The 21,096-nt window shown below is 56.3% G+C and overlaps 1 protein-coding gene across 3 annotated transcripts in view; it reads left to right on the top strand.

Annotated features, from left to right (window-relative positions):
* LOC122377835 (E3 ubiquitin-protein ligase TRIP12-like) overlaps window positions 1–21,096 on the top strand; it is an 84,427-nt gene that overhangs the window by 29,916 nt on the left and 33,415 nt on the right. For all 3 annotated transcript variants that reach the window (XM_043358311.1, XM_043358310.1, XM_043358312.1), the window contains 4 exons: window positions 13,687–14,039; window positions 15,181–15,368; window positions 17,497–17,685; window positions 19,986–20,147. In XM_043358311.1, coding sequence (XP_043214246.1) covers window positions 13,687–14,039; window positions 15,181–15,368; window positions 17,497–17,685; window positions 19,986–20,147 — 892 coding nt within the window. The remainder of the gene's footprint in view (window positions 1–13,686; window positions 14,040–15,180; window positions 15,369–17,496; window positions 17,686–19,985; window positions 20,148–21,096) is intronic.

The raw sequence follows: 21,096 nt of genomic DNA, 5'->3' as shown, positions 1-21,096 counted from the left end.
CAGCAGGATCTAATCAGTCTCCGTTGCTGCCTGCAGCCTGCCGTCGTCACGCGCGTAGAGTTCAATCTCGTCTCCACAGTCATTGCCCGTCGGTCGGACTGCCATCCCTCGGCCAGCCGGCGAGGCCGGTTGTGTTGATACGTCTCCGGCCGTGGATGGCTCCCAGAATTGTTGACAGCTCGGCTGGCCGGGTGCCTGGCTGGCATCGCCCGCGTCCTGCCGGCCACCGTGTGCTCGGCCCCAGCTCCCAGCGTCCCATCCGTGCCGTGCCATCCGTGCCCGTGCCGTTCGTGCCCGCGCCATCCCTAGCTCGGGTTCTCGGTCCTGGTAGGAGTCCCTCTGATAGGTAGGAGTGTTGTGAGTGCGGGAAGGCCTGCGAGTGCGGACGGGACCGGGATGGATTTGGGGAGGGGTGCGCACCGCGGCCCGGCCCGATAGGGGGTCCGCTGTCGCCGGGGCCGGCGGGGGTGATGCTCGGCGGGGACAGGGGAGGGGAGGGAGCGGCGGCAGGCCGCTAGTAGGGTGTAGTGTTCAGTGCGCGGTCGCGGACGCCGGTAGTAACCCGGGTGAGGCGCTAGGCGACAGAGGGAGCGGGGTGGTTTGTGTCAGAGGCAGTGAACTCGGGTGATTCCCGGCCGGCCGACCGCGCCGTGACGACGCCAGTGCAGCGTCCCGGGCCTCGCCGTAACGTCACGGCTTCTCTCAGGCGTGACGCACCGGTGCCGGCGGCCAGGCGGAGCGCTCCGCTGCAGGAAAAAAGGTAGGAGCGGCACTGCGCTAGGCTAGGCTGGTATTCACGGGCCGCCATTGGCAGCCTGTGGCGGAGGTCGAGTCTAGGTGAGCCGTGAGCTGGCTTTGAACGCTGAACCTGAGTTGTGCTGGCGTTCTCCGCTGGTCGGCACTGATCAGAGGCGTTCGGTGGGTGTTGTCTGGTGCACGGTCCTTGGAGACCAAGCCGCGTGACTGGTCCGGTCGCGTGCGGGGCCGCCCTCCGTCCTGTCGCACGTCCCCGGACATGGCTCGGTCGGACTCCCACGGCTGAGAGTCCAGCCGCCGCTCCTTTTTGCTTCCCTATCTACCCTGATGTCTTCTCTCTCTCTCTCTCTCTCTCTCTCTCTCTCTCTCTCTCTCTCTCTCTCTCTCTCTCTCTCTCTCTCTCTCTCTCTCTCTCTCTCTCTCTCTCTCTCTCTCTCTCTCTCTCTCTCTCTCTCTCTCTCTCTCTCTCTCTCTCTCTCTCTCTCTCTCTCTCTCTCTCTCTCTCTCTCTCTCTCTCTCTCTCTCTCTCTCTCTCTCTCTCTCTCTCTCTCTCTCTCTCTCTCTCTCTCTCTCTCTCTCTCTCTCTCTCTCTCTCTCTCTCTCTCTCTCTCTCTCTCTCTCTCTCTCTCTCTCTCTCTCTCTCTCTCTCTCTCTCTCTCTCTCTCTCTCTCTCTCTCTCTTCCGCCGCCTGTGCTCCCTTCTTTACTACCTCTTTCGCTTCCGGGTCCGCCTGCCTGCTGTGGACGCAGCTGGGCCGGTATCACCTCTCTGCCGGCGCGACGCAGGCCAGGTGTCAGTCGTGTGGTGTGGTGTGCGGTGTCGCACTCAGCTGTGCCAGAGGGGAAGCCTGGGGGAGGGGAGGGATATCTGTGCGTGCCGCGACGACGCAGCCCTGTCGCTATCGATCCTTCCAGACCGACCGAGATAACGCCGCCGTCGGACCCGCGTCCGGCGCGAGCAAAAACAGATCCCGGCACTCGCGTGGGACTCTGGGGCGGCACTCGGGTACCGTAAACCGGGGTGAGTTGATATGGATTTTGAGGTTTTTCTAGATTTCTTTAAAAGTCACATTCATTTACGGAATTCTTTTTGTGCCAGTTTCATGGCACATGCCTTGGGGAGGCAATCAGCAAAAATGAATAAAAAATGTATATATTAAGCCCCTTTTTTAAAACGCCAAAGTTCATATCAACTCACCACCCCACAGGGGGTGAGTTGATATGATTTTGGATTTTTCAAAATTTCTCGGCTAAAGAAGCTCAGAGGTGAGTTGATAAAATGCCAGTGTTTAAAAAAAGGATGAGAGAACACATCCTGAAAGAAACCATTAGAAAAATGCTAGTAGTTTGGCAGCAGACCTCACATTCATGAAAACGCAATCATGTCCAACACAGCGCGATCAAAATGGCTTGATTTTAGCAGCATCATTTTTTCACTTTATGATACTTAGTTTTACTTAGAACATTCTGAACTTGGCTAGTCACGTGTCCTCAAGCCAACGGTATCAAAACTGGCAATATATTTTGGAATTACAAATGTATTTTCTTGTAATTAAAACACATTGTCAGTTGCGGGTCAAGGTTGATATGCCTCTGACAGAAATAATGGATTGAAATGAAAGAATACATATACTTCTGAGCTTTTGTTGACTGGTAGTCAACAAAATATTAATGAAGTGAAGTGAAGCGAATCTAATTCGGACTGTATTCTAAGCGACATAAAACAGAATTCGGCATCAAAAGCCAAAATTAACCCTCGCACTTATAGGCGGGCGAACGGACCACCTCGGCTTTTCGCACATAACTCGCGCAAAAAGCGGCCGATCACGACGAAACTTTCAGTACCTCTCGAGTTTATCAATTTTACACATGTTCTAAAGATTTCATGACTCTGACTCAAATGGTTTTTGACTTGTGACCTGATTCTCGAGACCATGCTTGGCCGGAATCGCGATTTGGCGTAGTCGGCTCACATTATCCGCGCATTTCCAGTCTTTTTGTGATTGTAACGTCCAAACATGTAAATGATGTTGGTCCCACGCAGTATTTTGGGTGTCAACTGTCAAGGTCACCTGAAGGTCAGGTCAGGTCATTGACCTTTGGTGACCTCGGTTCACTTTTTGGAGTTTTACATGTTTCTAGGGTAGTTTTTTTCGGGCCGATTTCGAATTTAACATGCATTTGATCATTTATGAAGTAGTTTTAGTGCCTTCGTAACATGTTACGACACCGTCAGTGGTAGCTGACACTTGACACTCCCTATGGATAGCCGGCAGGACACCTACTGGTTGACCTGACCTGACCTGGCCTAAATGTACGAAGACATCTGTGAGCAAAACTAACATGACATTCGCGATCAGCAACAGCCAAAAAATAATAAACTCGCTTTACGAACTTCAAATAATTTTTTTCCCGATAATACAAATAATACAAATATTTTCCCGACTTCTGGGTAATTGACCTGGCCTGGAAGGTTAACCAATGACCAAGTTGGTTATCATCGGCTTCCTCGCGTCTCGGGCAACGCGCTCATTTTTTCCGCGAAGCTCTAGCTCCACCAGGGGCCAAACGACGATGGGATTCCAACGGACCCCCCCCCCCCCCCCCATACGTTAAACGCTGGCAAAACACGAATACGGGAGAGGGCTAAGCACCAGTCAATTTCTTTATATTGTTTGTTCCATTTCATTTTGCCTCTCATTCTCGGTTGGCAACTGCCAAGCAGGAAAACTAATCAGTTTCACGAGATCAGAATTCCCGCGCTGTTAGCCATACAGAAATGACAGTTCTGTCATTTTCGAAACTACGAATAAATATAACAGTTTTTTTTTTTAATCTGTATGTAATATAGGTGTTCTATAGTGTTCCTTTGTAGCTTGTAGGGAGCCATCTTGAGACTTGACAGGGAGCTGTGCTGTGCCTTTTGCATGTTAGGTATGTCCACAGAAAAAAAAACTTTGGGGTTACTGATGTTAGTTGTCGGACCTTCGTCCCCGTCTTGGGTTGAGATTCAGTTTCATAACGTTTCGGCCAGTTACTCTCCGGCCGTCGTCACTCGTCAGGTGTTCTTTGACCCTCAAGGACCTGGATGTTGGTGGCGTTGCGCCGTACGCGTCAAACAGTTCGAAAGCTCCTGTAGTCAGCGGGAATCGAACTCGGGTTTCCCCGGTGATGGTCCACGGTTGTAACCACTCCACTATCGAGGCAGGCTTGACTACGGCCGGAGAAGCTACTGGCTGAAACGTTGTGAAACTAACATCTCAACTCAAGACGGGGACGAAAGTCCGACAACTAACATCAGTGATACTAACAGGCCTCGTCTCAAGCATTCAGAAAAAAACTAAAGCTTTTGGGGTTGATGGAATGATGTGGGGAAAGAAAAGGAGAAGAGTTGGTCTAATTGACTTTGTCTTACCTGCAGACCCATATTTCATGCTAATTTGCATGCCTACCAGCCTGGTATCAGCTTTTATCATGCATATCAACTCACCACCTGATGGCATATCAACTCACCACCTGTCACTTTTCTTAAAATTATAAAAAAGCGTTGTTATAGGTGAAACCCAAAACTACCTGGGATCAACAGTAAATTGATGGTAGTTTCTTTCCCAGTGCATGTTGTTTCATGAATATCCACCGTCTTTGCTGTAGGGTGGGGACTTTTCCTTAGTTTCAAAATCAGAAGAAAAAAAGGACTTTGAAAAAAGTAATGTGTTAAGAAGGCACTGCACCACATGCATGCCTTTCTCAGCTATATGCATCACTTATTGGTTGCTTCACTTCACAGAAAAATAAAACTAAAAATTGGTTTACAAATGGATGAGCAGCACACATTTTAACATTTTTCGAGCAATTTATATCAACTCACCACCCCATATCAACTCACCCCGGTTTACGGTACTCTGATGTCTCGTGGGCTGTCTGCGGCTGGTCGGTGGCTAGTCGGTCGGCCAGCTGGCTGCTCGGCTGACGCGGCAGGCGACGACGCGGCCTTGATAGAGCAGTGACCCTGGCGTGCTGCGGCGGTGACGGACGCTACCGGATGGCCCGGGGCGCTGTCACCGGGAACACTGGCTGCGGAGTGAGCTATCGCCACAGATTGAGCGGTCGCTTGTCGCTGGCTATTAGTTAGGCTTGCTCAATTCTCCGTGTTGGGCCCCCGACCGTGGCCTGGGCCGCCTATAGCTGGTCTCCGTCGGAGCGGTGGCGGTGCACTCTGAACTGCGGTCTGCGGCGGTCCTAAGGCGGCGCACGAGCTCTGCTGTTTGTCGCTGTCTCTGTCCGTTGCTGGGCTGTTAGCACAGCCACGCGTGCGTCCAGGCCAGTCGTCCTTGTGCTGCCGTGCCGCGCACTGAGCCTGGTACGTACCGTTCCGTGCCGTGTACCCTCCGCCCCGACCGCCCCTAGAACTGCTGTGACTGCCGACTGCTGAATGGTATACCCGCTGCACTCGGGGGGGGGGGGGGGGGGCGCCTCCGAACCCTCCAGACGGATATAGACCTGACACGGCGGCAGTCGCCGGGCGACGTGATTAGACCGGACTGGTGGCCGGCCGGTCGGCTGCTTGGACCGGTCTGTTGTGTCGGCCGGCTGGCCGGAGGGCGCTCTCTGCCGGCCACTGCCCTGCAACCGGACCACCCCGGCCTGACTGAGATAGCCGGCCTGGCCCTGGACCCGGCGCTGGAACGAGTTGAAGGTGGCGGACGAGCGGCGCGGCGACGGCGCCAGCTGGCACTGCCCGCCGAGACGGCTCGGTCCGACTGATGGCTGATTCTCGCCGCTGGGGGACCGTCTGATAGCTGACCGACCCCCGCGGCCTCAGGTCCGGTAGTCTGATGACGGACCTCCTATCTCCTGCTCAGGTCGGTTTGATAAAGGACCCTATCGCCGGTGTCCGTCTGGCTACTGACCCTTGCCTTCTAGTTTGTGGTCGGTCTGTCCCTGAGACTCGCCGTCGAGTGTCGGGCCGGCGCTCCCCGGCTGACCCGGAAGACGGGCCGGCCGCCGCGCTGGGTCGCCGGGTCGGCCCAAAGGTCACGCTGGGCCACACCGGGCCGCCGCTGACGGTGCGGCGAGGTCGCACGCGAGGGCCGCCTGGCGCCGGCTGCAGACGGGCTCGCAGCGACGGGCCGGCTCACACGGACTGGCCTGGGTGCTGCTGGACTGGCAGACACGGCCGACTGGCGCCAGGCAGTGACCGCCACAGACTCAGACAGACCCGCCGCGGGCACTTACAAACGCGCCACGTGAGACGTGGCCCACCTAAACTGATTGTGTCACATTCATGCTGTCTCACAGTTTGCATAATGTAGCATGTGTGCTTGTCTGACCAGGCGTGGGTTCGCTCCATGTGGCGGGTGGTTGACCGCTGCCGCCCTCACCCCTTCCCTTCCCCCGCCGCCGCCGCCGCCGCCCGGCGGTCCCGTTCACAGCGATACTGGTGATTGATGATGGCTCCCTGATGACACTCCCATCGGTCCTCTGTCGCTGCGGCCGCCGCCGATTTACCAGACAGACCTCAACCCGTCATCCATGCCGCAATTACGGCGTCTGTGGTGGTCTTAGCGGTCAACGCGGTGTCTGGGCCATGTTGGGGCTTAGCCTGTCCGTCAATGATCCACGTGGGTCCTCATCAGTCCCAATGGATACACGCGGGTTCACAGCATCCCCAATGATATCCAATGACGCCGGGTACGTCGCGCCCACCCGATTCCACGAACTCTGCTGTGGTTCGTCGAATGCCGGGTTCACGGCTGTCCGGGGTCGGCCCGGGCCGCGATCGAGGCTCATTTGCCGTTGCCAGGCCGGTACGTCACGCGACGGACGCGACACGGCGATTATGGCAGCGCCCCTTGACGTCAGAGCGGCGGCAGGAAAACAGCCCCGTCGTCCTGGCCCTGTCTGTCTGCGGACCGAATCGGAGGCGAATGATGACCGAAGAGTTCCGCAGAGGATGGGTTTGCGCAGAGGATGGCCACTGTTTGGTTGGCGTGGCTCCTACATAGGATCTGTTTGTAGATGTATGGTGTTGCTGCTTTATTTCGGCAGTATTTGCCGGGATGGAGTGACCTCTTTTCTGTTTTGCATTTCAAATTGACAGCTGAGATTATGTGCTGTTTGAGAGGAAACATGTGGTTTTCAGTTTGTACGAAAGAACCCTGAACCCACTCGTTCATTTTTACCTTGGCCTGTGTGATCGATCCGAATCACAGACATCACATTGGACAGATGTATGGACGCCGCGGTTATTTTCTCCTCAAGCCCGACACGGCAGGCCCGTGGGAGCGACTGAGCCGTCTTCCCGGTCTGCTCTGACGGAACAGGCCATCTTGCCGAACGTGGTCCCAGCCATGTGCCAAGAATGCTAATGCGTCATTGGCCGGAGCGCTATTTTCAGTGGCGCCGAACCGAAATTGCATGCTCGCTGAACGGGCCGCGCTCGGCCAGCGCTATTTCTCGGGAGGTGCTTTTCTGTCCGGGAGCGCTGAGGAGCCCGGTGGCGTCTCAGCGGGGAGGAGGATCTGCGGTGGCCACGTGGGTCCGGCTGGACCCCATGGACGGCGCCACGTGCCTCTGGGAGGGTCCGGATTTGTGGACCCCCGGCGGCGTGTCTCATGTCCGGCTGGGTGCTGGCGTTTCCCCTCGTGGGACGCCGTGCCGCGACGGTAGGCGCCGGCCCGAGACGGCGGTGACGGCAGCGGCTGTGTCCCTGGAAGAGCTGTGTCTGACAGTGGGACTCGTCAGTCACTAATGACGCCACCATTCTCAGCAGGCTTTAGTCAGCAGCAAAACAGCAAAACCATGGACCGTGGTGCCGACGCAGCCGCCCCAGCTGCGGTGCCGGCCGGGCGGGGCGGGACAGGACGGGATGCCGGGCGAGGTCGGCCGACCAGGTGATGAAACTCGTGCCACCACGGCCGGCCGCTCATTACTGCTCAGTCGCACACCAGCTGCGCGCAGCTGAGACAGAGCAGTGTGCGGACGGCGGCGGCAGGTACGGGCGGCGGTGGAAACACAGCTGCGGCGGTGCTCGGCGCACCTGGCCACCCAGCTGACCGCCCGGCCGACCGGGCTGGAACGGTACCCGGGCAGCGCCGCGCCGGCCGAGGCCACGGCTGCCGGTACCAGTCGGCTCTTTGTGCTCAAATCAGCTGATCGGGCCGGCGGCCAGGTGACGGACGCTGTACCAGCGGCGGCGGCGGCGGCAGCGGCGGCGGCGGCGTGCCCCGGCCGCCATCGATCCCGGTCGGACCGCCGGGCCGCGCCGGGTCGCTCACTGACGGCGCGGTCTGCGTGTGCGCCGGCGTGGGCGGCCGACCGGCGGCGGCGGCAGCCTTTGTTCTGCTGCGCCGAACGCTGATGATGGGAGGGACGCTGGGGAGACGGCGCAGAACGAGTCTCACTGAGCCAGGGACGAGCCAGCCACCGCGCCGTAGAGCCAGGGACGAGCCTTCATAGACGGGCGATCAGCCACAGAGTGTCTAGCCATCACGAAGCGATGTTCGAGCCTCCACCAGCCGGTCCTTTTACTGGCGTCCCTGCCGTGCGTGTGCAGGCCGTGTGACGCGTTTTCCCCCGTATTTGGTCACGTGCCATTGGGCCGAGGGCCTGGCTTGGCACTGTGTCAGGTCACGTGACCGATACGCTACTCGCGTGAGCGAGGGAAGCCATGCGATCGCCACCACTGCCGGTAAAATCCGCTGTTCTGGGCGGCCAGAAATAGGTCGGTGGCTCGTGTGTCTGACAACTCGCCCGGTCGGTGGTGTTGTTGTGATCGCTGTCCCGGCCGTGTGGTGTCCTTTGGCCGCTCGTTCGGTCTGTTTTGTTCCTCTGACCAGCTGACGGAGCGCTCATCCGTCACGTCAGCACTATTATCGGTCGGTGGCCCGGCCCGGCCGGCTGGGGCCCGCGCGGCGCGCGCCCTCTCGACTCCGAACCCCGTAAGTGGCATTCCTCAGCCCTACTCGCACTGGGGTGACCTGCTGAGCGGGCAGGTGACAGTGGTGGGAAACCGATACAGTGCAAGAGCAAACATGTCAGGCCAACTCTTTTCCTCGCCCAATATTTTTGTAGGTGGAGGCGTGTGTTTTAGAGGTTGAAGCGCATTTCTGTTGGCCAATTTGTATTGTTCGAGCATCCGTGAATATTTAGCTACCTTTCATTTGCCGATGATGAATTGTCTGAAATGGCCGGGGCCATTTATTATCGATTACAGCTTGAGCGTTCAGCCCGGCCGATTATTTCCGTTAACGAGCTGAATCGTGGAAGCGGCGCAGGAAGCCACTGCTGACCGCCGCACGGAAACCGCCGGGCGCGTCGGCGACCTTTTCCGCTTCTCACCGTGCTGCGCCGGGGCCTCTCACTGGACTCCATCGATCGTCAGCGCTATTTTTCTCAGCGGAGCTGGTCGAACAAAGACCCTCCCACCTGGGGCGGCGCCGTGACGGTAGGCGAGCTCGGACGGCTCGGCGGGGTCAGGCTGACCGAGCCGGGCCGGCCGACCGGTCCCGTTACCGCGCCGGTCGGTCGGCTGAGCTCAGTGTTCGGCGCCCGAGTCCGCTGGCCCGCCGGTGTCTGGTGGAGCTGACGGCTGCATCAGGCCGGCCTCCCCACGGCGCTGGCGTATATGTGACGTCACTGGGGTGTGATGTGACGTCATGTTATGCAGCACGGTCTGGCCTGCTTACAGCTCAACTCGAGTGTACAGGGTGTAACGAAATTATCCGGACACCTTTCGTCGCGCTGTAATTAAGAAGCAAGACAATCTGATATTTTCCCTTTTGAATGATTATGTAGCCACCTTTCATAAGAGCGCAGGTACAAATTTCTGGAGCATTCCAGCCACTGGGTTTTCCAGCACAGTGGGTTTCATGTAGAGCAGCGCGTTACTAACCTGTGCCCACAGCTGGGCGGCACTGGTGGCGGGTGTCCCCTCATTCATCTCCTGCTGGACAATAGTCCATAAGATATCGATGGAATTGGGATGGGAACTATTTCCAAGCCATAGCCCGTTAGCCCAGAAGAACAATAGGTCCTTTCGGCATCACGTCTCATACTGCTAGGGACTTGAAGGTGGTGCGCCGCCCCGCATGAAGACTGCGCGACTTGAATCAGGCATCAGTACGCGTTCAGAAACCGAGCCCTCCTGTGCCGTCTGGTTCAGTGGCTCCAACCAATCGCTAGCCATGATGTTGCGCCGGTAATACTCGTCACTGATAGTGGTTTTCTGTGGCGTCATGAACAGCTTGAATATTGCACAGCAGCTGAACATGCTCCAGGTCTGAATTTTGGCCGGATGTTTGACTCCGGCGACGGCCGGCATGTTTGAGCTGCTGGCAGCCCACACATGGCCGATTTGACGGTTCAACGGACATCGCAGCTCGAACAGCTTCCCATCTGACCAGGCCAGCTCATTCATGTCTTCCTTCGACCAGTGAACACGCCCTGGCCTGAGGCCAAACGTGGTGGACTGGTTGTTTTCCCGTCAATTCCATTGGCTTTTTCACTTTGAAGAGTAGTGAAACCAAGCTAAAGGGCGGGTAACGGTGAATCATGATGTGGGACCTCTTATTATCTGCCTTGGTAAGAATTCGAGTCAGTTTGCGGATTAATTGGTGCCGTTTCCTTGTCGCTATCCTGACAACTCTCCTCACCACTTGGCAAAGGGCGCCCTTCGCGATCGAGGCCGGGCTGAGTCTGCCACCAAGTCCAAGCTTATTACGTCTCAGGCAGATGTGCTACTGGCTGCTGCTGATGTCCAGCTGCTGACAGACCAGCTTCTGGCTCATGCCACCATGCCACCAACACGTAGTCTTACTCCGAAACGAGAGACTGAACTCCCTTCTCTCCATTGCCTTAAACGAAAACTATCAAATGAACCCGTCGGCGACTCGACTCTTACTCAGAGCAAGAGTCATTTCGCAAGGTCAGGGTCACTGCTGAGTTGAGAGCAGCTATCAGAGGTATGCATTCATCCAACTTTCCAGCTTCTAACATTAAAAAAGAAACTTTGCGAGCAGATATGGCGAAAAAATAGATGTCCGGATAATTTCGTTACACCCTGTAGATGGATCACGTCATTACGGCTATGACGGCGATGGAAGGGGCGGAGGCAGACACTAGTAGTACCATGGGGTTATCTACCGGGACTCATGACCGCCCACAGCTCTCTGCCTCGACTCATCGCTTTATTGAAGGCTGGCGAATCAACACACCCCATGACCTCAAAAGAAATGTCACCTCCGTCGCCCGGCTGGCGGAGGCTGATGAAACTTTCCTCATCGCATGGGAAGTTGGCGTTGCCTTTTTGTGGCCGCGCTCGGCGGGGAGCGCCGCTCTGGAGGTGAAACTCGGCGTGATCCGGGCGGAGAAAAGCGCCGCCACGACGGTGACCGTGTTGCACAGTGCGCGGCCAACCTCGGACGGCAGAGACGTGACGCGTGACGGGTAACGACGTGACGTGACGTTGCCGAGGCCGTAGGCTGGTTTGTAGGGAGCTGGGTGATGGCTCATTGAACAGTGTAACACAGCTGTGTTTGAATCGGGTATGCTCCGGTCCAGTGGTTTGTGCAGAAGTTTGACGATTTCGAAATCTTACGAGTCGACATTTTCCGAATTTTTGGCGAACATTCACGCACGTCTAGTCAAGCGTAACTCAGGCAGTCCTGATATTGCTCTGAGCAATGTCTTCAATCTCTCAAAGATGGGTCACGGACGCCAGAATTATATAATATAACTTGAGCTGAGGATGTGCCGTTAGAATGAATGAAATGTCGTCAGCGGGGACGTCGGCTCGGCATTGAGCTCGGAGCGGATTCGGCGCTGATAGACTCGGGGACGTTCTTGATCCTCTCGGCGCCGGCGGTGTCGACGCTCCAGGAAGCTGATCAGGGTCGCTGATCAGGTCAGACTCGAGCCCTCTCCTCTCGCACACCGGCGACATTTAAACGGGGGGGGGGGGGTGAACTTTTGATAGCGAACTTCCTCGCGTCCCAGGCATGGCCGACCTTTGGACCGAACTTGCCAACATCCGCTGTGGCGGGCCAGCGCGCACTGCTGGGCAGCAGTCGGCCACGGGACTCGAGGCGATGTGTTTATGGCGGCGACAGAAAGGAAGCTGCTGGGTTGCCGTGTGTGTGAATGGGAAGTGGTGTCGAGCGGGAAGCGGTGTCGAGTGTGGCCATTTTACGGGCTGGCTGGTGGCGCCCGGGGTCATTGACCGCGCCCGTCGTCCGCAGTATGTTGTGCTAGTTGGTTGACCGCTTGGGGCGACCGTCTACTCCGCCTAGCAACATGACTGGTGGATGAGTTTCGTGGCAGCTGACTGGGTCGCCGGGACGGGTGGGGGTAACTTCGAAGTTCGAGATATAAACATTGAAATAGGACAAGGTTCGCCATGCTAGAAAACCGTCTTCTGTGCAGTTTCAATCAACGTTCAACATCGTTCAACACGGGTCTGCATTCAGTGATCCATTTCTGACGCGACTCCAGCCGGCGCGTTGGCTGATTGCGCTGTATTTCACTCCCACCTCTGAGACTGAGCTGCCTGGCCGCGGAACATAGCGCTCCCTCCAGGCGTGGTGGCGGTACCGGTTCGTTGACAGCGGTGTGTGAACCATATGCGACCCGTACGGTCCCGGTCCGAGGTCCCATCCGGTCCCGGTCCAGGAACCCCTGTCCGGTCTCGGTCCGGCTCGGTGTCAGGTGCGCCCTCGGCCGCCTCGGCGGCTCTCCACGGACGTGTCAGTACGTGTAGGAGGCGGTCCGCACAGGTAGATCGGGTGATCAGCGGTTTCGTGTTGCAACCTGTAGCCGTTTGTCTCGATTTCCCCCGGGTCCGTCTGCCGCTCCTACCGGCCCATTCCGCATACGACACCACAGGTGTCTTTGTCTGCGGAGGTGGCCTCAGGTCTTAGGCAGCAGAGCAGCGAGCGTCGGCCGTATGTTACACCGATCAGTGCCTCCAGGGTTCCCCTGTCTCCAGGCTGGGCCGGTGCCTTCCTGCACTCCGTCGAGCGGTACCTCCTCTCGCTTCCTTGCAAGGGAGAGCGTACGTCCGACCGACGCGTCGGTGGGGCGAGTGCCGATAATGGAGCCCGCAGTATCACCGCTCCGCGGCAAGGTTCGCGGCGCGTCTCTGTGAGCGTGGCCCTGCGCCGGTCCTGCCATTACCAACCGCGCCGCAGTCATTACAGCCGCATTATTTACCATTACACGCCGCGCTATTCGGCGCTACGTGCAGGCATTCCGCCGCGGGAGGCGAGGTCGGGTGTCGTGGCGGCGGGCCACCCGAGACGCTGCACCCCAGAGCATATCACTTACCGAAATAACGACTCGGATGACTCGTAACGTGCAGATGGCACGCCGTCTCAGTTTGTTTTTCGAATGCCTAAAATGCCAGGGTTAGTTTTGTTTGTTTTCTGATCGCGTGCTTCTTGCTAATGGCTCATGTCCCATGCGTTTGTCTCTGTCCAAGTGGACCTGTATTCGGAAGCTGTGTAGTGTGTAAACGCCCCCCCCCCCTCCCAACCCCATCGGTACCCGATTTGACTACGCTTATCTCATACAGGTCCTCAGGTCCTTCCTGACGGAGTGCCTTCCTGCACTCCGTCGAGCGGTACCTCCTCTCGCTTCCTTGCAAGGGAGAGCGTACGTCCGACCGACGCGTCGGTGGGGCGAGTGCCGATAATGGAGCCCGCAGTACCGGAGAAGGACCGCTCCGGTTGTTTTTCAATAGAAAAACACAATTCTAACGAATAGTGTTTAGTGTTGAATTTGCCCAGTCAACTCTTTGTGGTCACGAAGGGCCAATACGCTATCTATATTATGATTTATAAGTTAGACACAGCGATTAGACACGGTACTAACCGTGTCTAATCGCTGGTGTCCGCTGTGACCTGTTCTGACCGTGTCCCGTCTGTGTCCCTTGCAGCGGTCGGCGAGGCTCGCGGGCCGGCGGAAAGGTGGCTCTGGGCGGCTCCATGTCGTCGGAAGGAGCGCCGGCGGATGAGGCCGCCGGCGGCTCGGGCAGCGCCGCCGCCGCCGCCGCCGCCGGTGCCGCCAGCCCGGCCGGAGCGGCCGGCGGCGGGCCGGCCGCCGAGCGCGGTGCCGGAGCCGCGGGCCTGGCCGGCGCGGCGGCGCTGCTGGGCGCCGGCGCTGCCGCCGAGGAGGATGGCGACATGGGCCGCCTGCAGGCGCTGCTGGAGGCTCGCGGCATCCCTTCGCACCTGATCGGTGCGCTGGGGCCGCGCATGCAGCAGATGCTCCACCGCAGCATGGGCAGCAGTGAGTACCCGCGATACGCGCACCGGGTGGCCAGCCAGAGTCTGTCCTGTGTGTCTCAGCCAGTCGGCATATCTGAAGTCTCGAACTATCTCACAGTCCTTTGAATATCTCTGCTTAGTGGCACATTTGTGAGTCAATGTTTCCCTTGTGACAATGCATCAAAAGAAGAAAAAACAATCTCGAAGATCCAAGGAATATGATGGCCTCTGACGTCCTGTCTCGATTTTGATCGACATGTATTGTCGGTCTTCTTCGTCATTGTTAGTGAGACGGCTGTCCTACCTACCGCTTCCATTCTGTTCCACACGGACAATCAATGAACGACTTCATCTACAGACCTCTAAAGTAACGACGCACCCCAAACTGCTGTGAGCTGTCCCGCCCTGAACAGATCGCCAGTGAAACAGCTGGCCTAGTATCCTATCCCACGCGGATCCCCAGTGACCAGGCTGGCTCCGTACGCCGCTACGTTTGTTTGGCAGCACCTCTCAGCTGGACAAGTTATGCGCGTGTTTTGCAGCTGACTGCCGGCGCGCGGGTGCCGGTGCGCCGCGCGGCCCGCGGCGTTTTTGTCGCCCGGTGCTGTGTAAACGCGCCTCGATCGCCGCGCCGCGCCGGTTTCGTAACTCCGCGCGCGCCGCCGGTCCCTGCCGCGTGGCCCCGTGAACAAGGAGGCCAGAGTGGCGAGATGGGCCGCCCGCGCTCGGTTTTTGGCCATCGAACGCTGTGGCTGCTGACAAGGGCCGACTGTTTTGGGCAGCTGCTGACACATGAAAGAGCATTGTTTATTTTTGATCCCGTGCGGGCCGCGAGTTTTGCTGATCTGGGCCAGTTGGAGATGTCGCCGAAACATTCCTTAGTCATTGTGTTGTGTTAGGCCTGGGGTCAATTTTTGACTAATTAATTGTACTTTCGACTTGTGGTATCATCAAATCGTTATTTTTCAGCCCAGCTGTGTATTGTGTAAGTCATAGTCTTCTCCAAACAGTAATATTTATCGAAACCTTTCGGACATTCACTTCGGAATCATTTTAATTTGTTGTCTTCTTGTTTCTAGTCATGAGCTTTTTCCTCCCAAGTCGCCGGCAAGCCGACCGCCCCTCCCTTCTTACTCCGTGTGTCTGTATCTGTGTCCGCGCAGGCTCCAAGATCCAGCAGCTGGTACAGGGCCTGCAGGCGACTGATGACGAGACACAGCAGCTGCAGGCCGTCATTGAGATGGGCCAGCTGCTGGTCATGGGCAACGAGGAGACTCTGGCCGGCTTCCCGATTAAACAGGTGGTGCCGCCACTCATCGCCCTCCTGCAGATGGAGCACAACTTTGACATCGTGAGTGAACGGGGGAGCGCGACTGGGCAGGGGAGGGGAGACGCTTCTGGATGGGAAGGAGGGCACACATGGACGGGAGACAGCTGCGACATCGTGAGTGGGCAGTTCAGCACATTTTCGACATTGTGAGCACAACTTTGACATCGTGAGTGGACGAGGGGAGCACACCAGGGCAGGGCAGAGGAGGGTGTTAGGTACTGGGTTGGGAAGACGCGGGCACCACGGCTCAGGAGAGTACAACTTTGGCATCGTGATTGGAGGAGGGCATACTGGCCGGGAGCTACCTCAGCTTAACTTTTTGAGTGGGGAATGGAGCCATAACTTTCGTATTGATAGTTGCGGGGGAGAACCTTGACGTGGAGTGGGTGGGTAGCGCGCAAAACTTTGACATCGGGGTGCCCGGGGGAGCACAACTATGTTGATATAGTTAGTAGCTAGGGGGCACAAATTCAACCCCGTGAGTGGCGGGCAATGGACCATCGGGGTAGAAGGGGACTTGGTGGAACCGGGCGCGGTGTGATGATTGGGAGAGACCACAGGTGTACCCATGGTGGGTGGTCGCACCTGTTGACGAGGCTGGGGCGGGCGGGGGTGGATGGAGATGGCTGTGGTATCGCTCATCCGACACAGATGGTCGGTGCCTTTTTGTGTGCCACAGCTGCATGTACAAATGTGAACGCGGTCAGGGCCACGGTCTTGGGAAGTCATGAAAGAAATGATTGATGCTAAATTTGGTCAAGTGGGGGAATTGGCTTCGATATAAATAAATGAGCTAGCCTGAACAATGATGACATGATCATATTAAACTGAACAGCACTAAGCTTATATGCTGCTTTTATGGGTAAAATAAAAGCTCGTAGTTTACCTGAATGCACAGGTCTCACGTATGATGGTTGCCTGGCAATAATGATGGTTATCCTAGGACTAGTATGGTGCCCCTACAAAATTAGCTTGCCGTTCAGCTCGTTCTATATGCATTTTCCCGTCATCCTCGAGTGGGCTGTTGCGGGACTCGTGTGCTCTGGAGAGTCCTCCCAGTCGGGCAGCTCAGTCGGCCTCCACCTGCGGACAGTTCGGCGAACGCTGCCGTCAGCCGATCTCATGATCTCTACCTGTCACGGCTCGGCTATTTTGGGACGGTGCGACTTCGGAGAACAGTCACCTGATCTGTTCACGGTGTGATAAAAACCACACCGCCATCCCGCAGTTATCCAGTAAAACGTTCACCCATGAGTAAAGCCTTGTTAAAATTGACCAGCTTCAAAAACTCAATTTGCAACAAGTGACGGAAATATTCAGCCTATTTTCTGTTTGACATTTCAACTTGATGCTGACTCTTGGCCCTTTGAAGGGCATCCGTTGTGACTGTCTCTGTCACCGTACGGTCTGCTTTCGTGACTATACTAGACAGTGATAGACTCCTATCTATTTTTGAAGGTCTCTGTCCTCGGCTGTCACCGGGAGGGCCGGGATTTTGTACTGGCTTACACTTGCGCTGGCCGGCGATTGTGGAGAGCTGCTGTGTGGTAGGGGAGCCCTATATGACAGCGGTGGCTGTGTGAGCGGATGGGAGATAAGGGAGCCCTTTGGGACTGTGTAGAGCGGGTGTGTGGGAGAAGAGTCCACATGGGTGCCCGCCGTGGGAAGTTGAGTGAGTGAGAGGTCGCGCTGTCTGTCACGGTGACATTACGCCGACACTGGTGTAATTGGATGGTGCATAATGTATTGCTGTCTGAACTCTGGGCGGTTGAATTACTCATCGATACAGACAGCGATCTGACCTATTAAACAACTGTGTTAGCGAAAGCCGCCATTGTTTGACTCTCTGATTGCTCTGGTAACGCGCTGGGCAAAGCCCAGGCGCTGCCAGAATCGGTGCTCGTCCCACAAGGCCCACTTCTCATCACACTCCTGTGCACCTGATGCGTCAGGCTTGTCACTGACATGGCGGGGTACGCCAGCTGCTTTCGTTGCTGTTTACCACCGCCGTCTTTCCCACACCGCCTATAGCCGTTTTCCCCCATCAGAAATTACACCTACGCTGTCTGAGCTGCCCGATCTGACCGCTCCTCTCGATCGGCCATTCGCAGCCGAACTGACCCCCCCCCCCCCCCCACTCCATCCTCAGATGAACCACGCGTGCCGGGCGCTGACGTACCTGATGGAGGCGCTACCGCGCAGCACGGCCGTCGTGGTCGAAGCGGTGCCGGTGCTCTTACAAAAGCTGCAGGTCATCCAGTGCATGGACGTGGCCGAGCAGAGCCTCACTGCGCTGGAGCTCATCAGCCGTCGGCACAGCAAGAACCTGCTCCAAGTGGTGAGTGTTTGTAGAGAGAAGGGGACTTCTGCCGTCACAGCAAGAAACCACTCAAAGTGGTGAGTGCCCAGAGGTGTTGACTGTTGGTTATGCTCTGTTGATAGAGCTTGACTGAAGATGCGCCACTTTGGAATTATGGAGTATTATTCGTAATTAAATGGGGTCTAAATATAACTTAAAATAATATAACTATAAAAGAAAGTGAAATTTATAATAAAATGAAATAAATATAAAATGATATATAATAAAATAAAATATAACGCAATTAAATGGGGTCTCATGTTATCAGCATGGTGACATGGTAGACACTTAACTTGTAGGGGAATATATTCTGGTTCACATACTGGGGTGAAGGATCCGTGCTTGCGCTGGTCTCATTTACAAGCCTCGGTCAGCTAAGAACCCCCCTGCACTACCGTGGGTGACACTGACACTGACGCTGACACCGATACCGGCTCACCACTGTCGCCGGGCTGCGCGCTGGGCAGGGGAGCTATACTGATGAAACCAGCCCTGATGGATGGGTCTGGGAACTCGGGGTCCGTCCCTGCCGACTGTCGAGCCGCACACAGCCGCCAGGCGCGCCGTCTCCGGTGACGGGACGGGTGTCGGGCGCCGCGCGGGGGTCCACCCCGACAGATACAGACAGATGTCGGCCGGGATGGAAATCACATGCTAATGGCGGCCGGTGTTTCGTGTGTGATTCGATATTGGACGGACGGACAGCCGCTCTGCTCACCTGAGGTCTCACTCGGACTCGGGAGCTCGGGACCGCGGCCGGGGTTACGTCGGTCTGATAAGATTCCCGAGTTGAGCTGGCGATATCGAGCGTAAGGGGACGGGAGACGGGACGATTAGCACCTGCAGCATGCGGCTCTATGGCGCCCTTACTGCGTATTAAATGACGTCTGGATTGTAAAAGCGCTGCTGTTGCGTGATTCTTTGGCTTTTTGCGTGGTCACCAGCTGCTGCTGTTCAGGGAACATGCACCGTACAGTGTTCATTAGTGTGGCCTTTGTTTGTTCCACTCAGATAACCTGTCTGTTGCTAGCCTGCTGGTATCTTCCCTATTTCTGTTTTCCCCGCCGTTTTTGCCCCGCCCGACCACTGTTACCAGCTGCCTCCCTGATAAACGCTGACCGACAACAGTCCACTCTCCACTGTATCTACCCATCCCGTCCCCTCCCCTACCGTGCCGAGCGCTCCCCTCTGCTGCCCGGCCGCCAACCGGTCTCTGAGCTAGAGTCGCCGGGTCCGACCACCGCGCCCGGCCGACCACTCGCCTCAGGGCCAGCCGATGTTGCGCAACGCCCAGTCGGTATCTGCCCTTGACTGGCCGCCTTGTTTTTGCGACTGTGCGGATTTTAAACGCCGCTGCTCGGCCGACTGACTGCGTGGAGCGGTGTTGAAGGGCGACAAATTAGGGGCGCGGACCGAGTGAGACGCGACGGACGAAGCGCCGCGGACGGGGCGGCGCCCGGTGATGAACGCTGCTGTTTTGGTACGCCTCCCGGTCCCGTTGGGGCGTGACCGATGTGTATCGTAACGGGTCGATATGTATGTGACGCGTGTTGGCCGGCGGTACACGGGCGGGACACAGCGCCTTGGTGTAGCTCGAGTGAATACGAATGGCGAGAGAAGGGGACTAGAATAGACTGACAAATGGTTCCGACATCGGGCTTCTGCGACACATGTATAAAAATAATTTAGCCGGTTATGCTGATGAAAGCAGATGTGTGTGTGTGTGTGTGTGCCTATGTGCTCTGGTGTGTTTACTGCCGTGCTTTTTAACATTTTGCTTCTGTCTTTCATTTTGACCTCTGTGCGTCAGAAACTGGCTGGTCCATTACTGGTGACTAACTTTTTCAGAACTCCAAGTATGTCAACTGAAGCTCCATTTCATTACTTGAAACGACATCCTGTTAAAAACTTCTCCAATTCCTAGTGCGTTTTTTGCCTTTTGAAGTTAATTAGTTCCAGTGCCGAGCTGCCTCGGTTTTAATTCGCCGTGCTGCCGCGTCAGTGCACACATTGTTTGTCCCAACTTCCCTAGCTAAATAGCTAATTTCCCTAATAATTTCCCTAGCTAAATAGCCAGTCCCCATACCTGTTGTTTGGCCGATGATCCGCACGACATTCATACCGCAAGCATAAGCTCTTTTTGCTCGGTGCTATGCGTAGGGGCAATGTGAGGAACGGCTGCACCATTTTCGCCTCTTCCTGGTGGTGTCAGTGCAGGCCCTGTGTTTCAGACCCTGCCGCTGATGAAGCCGCTGACCTCTCTGTCTCTGCGTCCACAGGGCGGCATCTCGGCCTGTCTGATGTACGTCGACTTTTTCTCGCTGACGGCTCAGCGCGCGGCGCTGGCCATCACGGCCAACTGCTGTCTGTCGCTGACACAGGACGAGTTCCACCTGGTCAGCGATAACCTGCACATTCTCTCCGAGCGGCTCACACACCAGGTGAGGGTGTGTGACACACACCACTGCCACTATGCGCAGAGTGCTCCTCGTACGGGCAGGGGAGTGGGCGAGCTAGGGGTTCAGTTTGCCTAGGGTGGCCTGAAAAGGCTGCGTTTTAGTTGAGGCGTGTTGGGCCAGAATATATGTAGTATTGCAGATTGGTGTATTTAGGATTCGCCCTGACTTACGATTTGCCGAGATTCACAATAAACTAACTTTCCCAGTTCGATGTCCCAGAGGAAGTTTCCCCTATCTCATCGTCACTGTTTTTATCGGTACTTGGCTATTACTCCTGTTTGCTTTCAAGGGAGATTACTGATGGGGTTTTACGGAGCTGGATCCCTCGCTGGAGAATTTATCCATTTCCGAGAAATGTTGCTGTAAACATCTTGGCGCCGTTTCTTTGACGAGCTTTCCGTAAAAACGATACCGGTCCGCCTCTGCACTCGGTGGTAACAGGAGCGGGCCATTTCGGCGGTGCCGTCCTTCACCTTTGGGTAAAACGGCGCCCGGTCCGTCAGTTCTCCCGTGCGGGGCACTTATTCTTGTCCTACCTGGGAGTAAATAAATCACCCACCGCTGCCGTGTGGCCCGGGTAGCTAGCGGACCTCTATTTGAAGAGTCTAGAGGAAGCCGAGCCGCTTCACTGCAATACCAGTAATGGCCCCGTTGCACGGTAGGCGATCGGGCCGGTCTAGCCTCGCGAAACCTCAAAGACACTTTTTTCCGAAAATTGGAAAACAACGCATACTAGTCGACAGAAAATTCATCAAAGATTACGATTAGTGCATTTGCATGGCTCAGGAGACATTTTTTCGTCGACAAAAGTATCGTTAAAGACAGCGTTCCGTAACACTTCATAAGGGGGATAATCACAGCCGATTTTTACGCTCTTTGAATATTTTGCGGAACGATGAAATTGCTAGGTGTTGAGCAACCATTTTGCATG

This window comes from Amphibalanus amphitrite, unplaced genomic scaffold (genome assembly GCF_019059575.1).
Source record: "Amphibalanus amphitrite isolate SeventyFive unplaced genomic scaffold, NRLGWU_Aamphi_draft 000051F_arrow, whole genome shotgun sequence".
NCBI classification, from domain to species: domain Eukaryota; kingdom Metazoa; phylum Arthropoda; class Thecostraca; order Balanomorpha; family Balanidae; genus Amphibalanus; species Amphibalanus amphitrite.
This window is presented reverse-complemented; position numbering and strand designations above follow the sequence as displayed.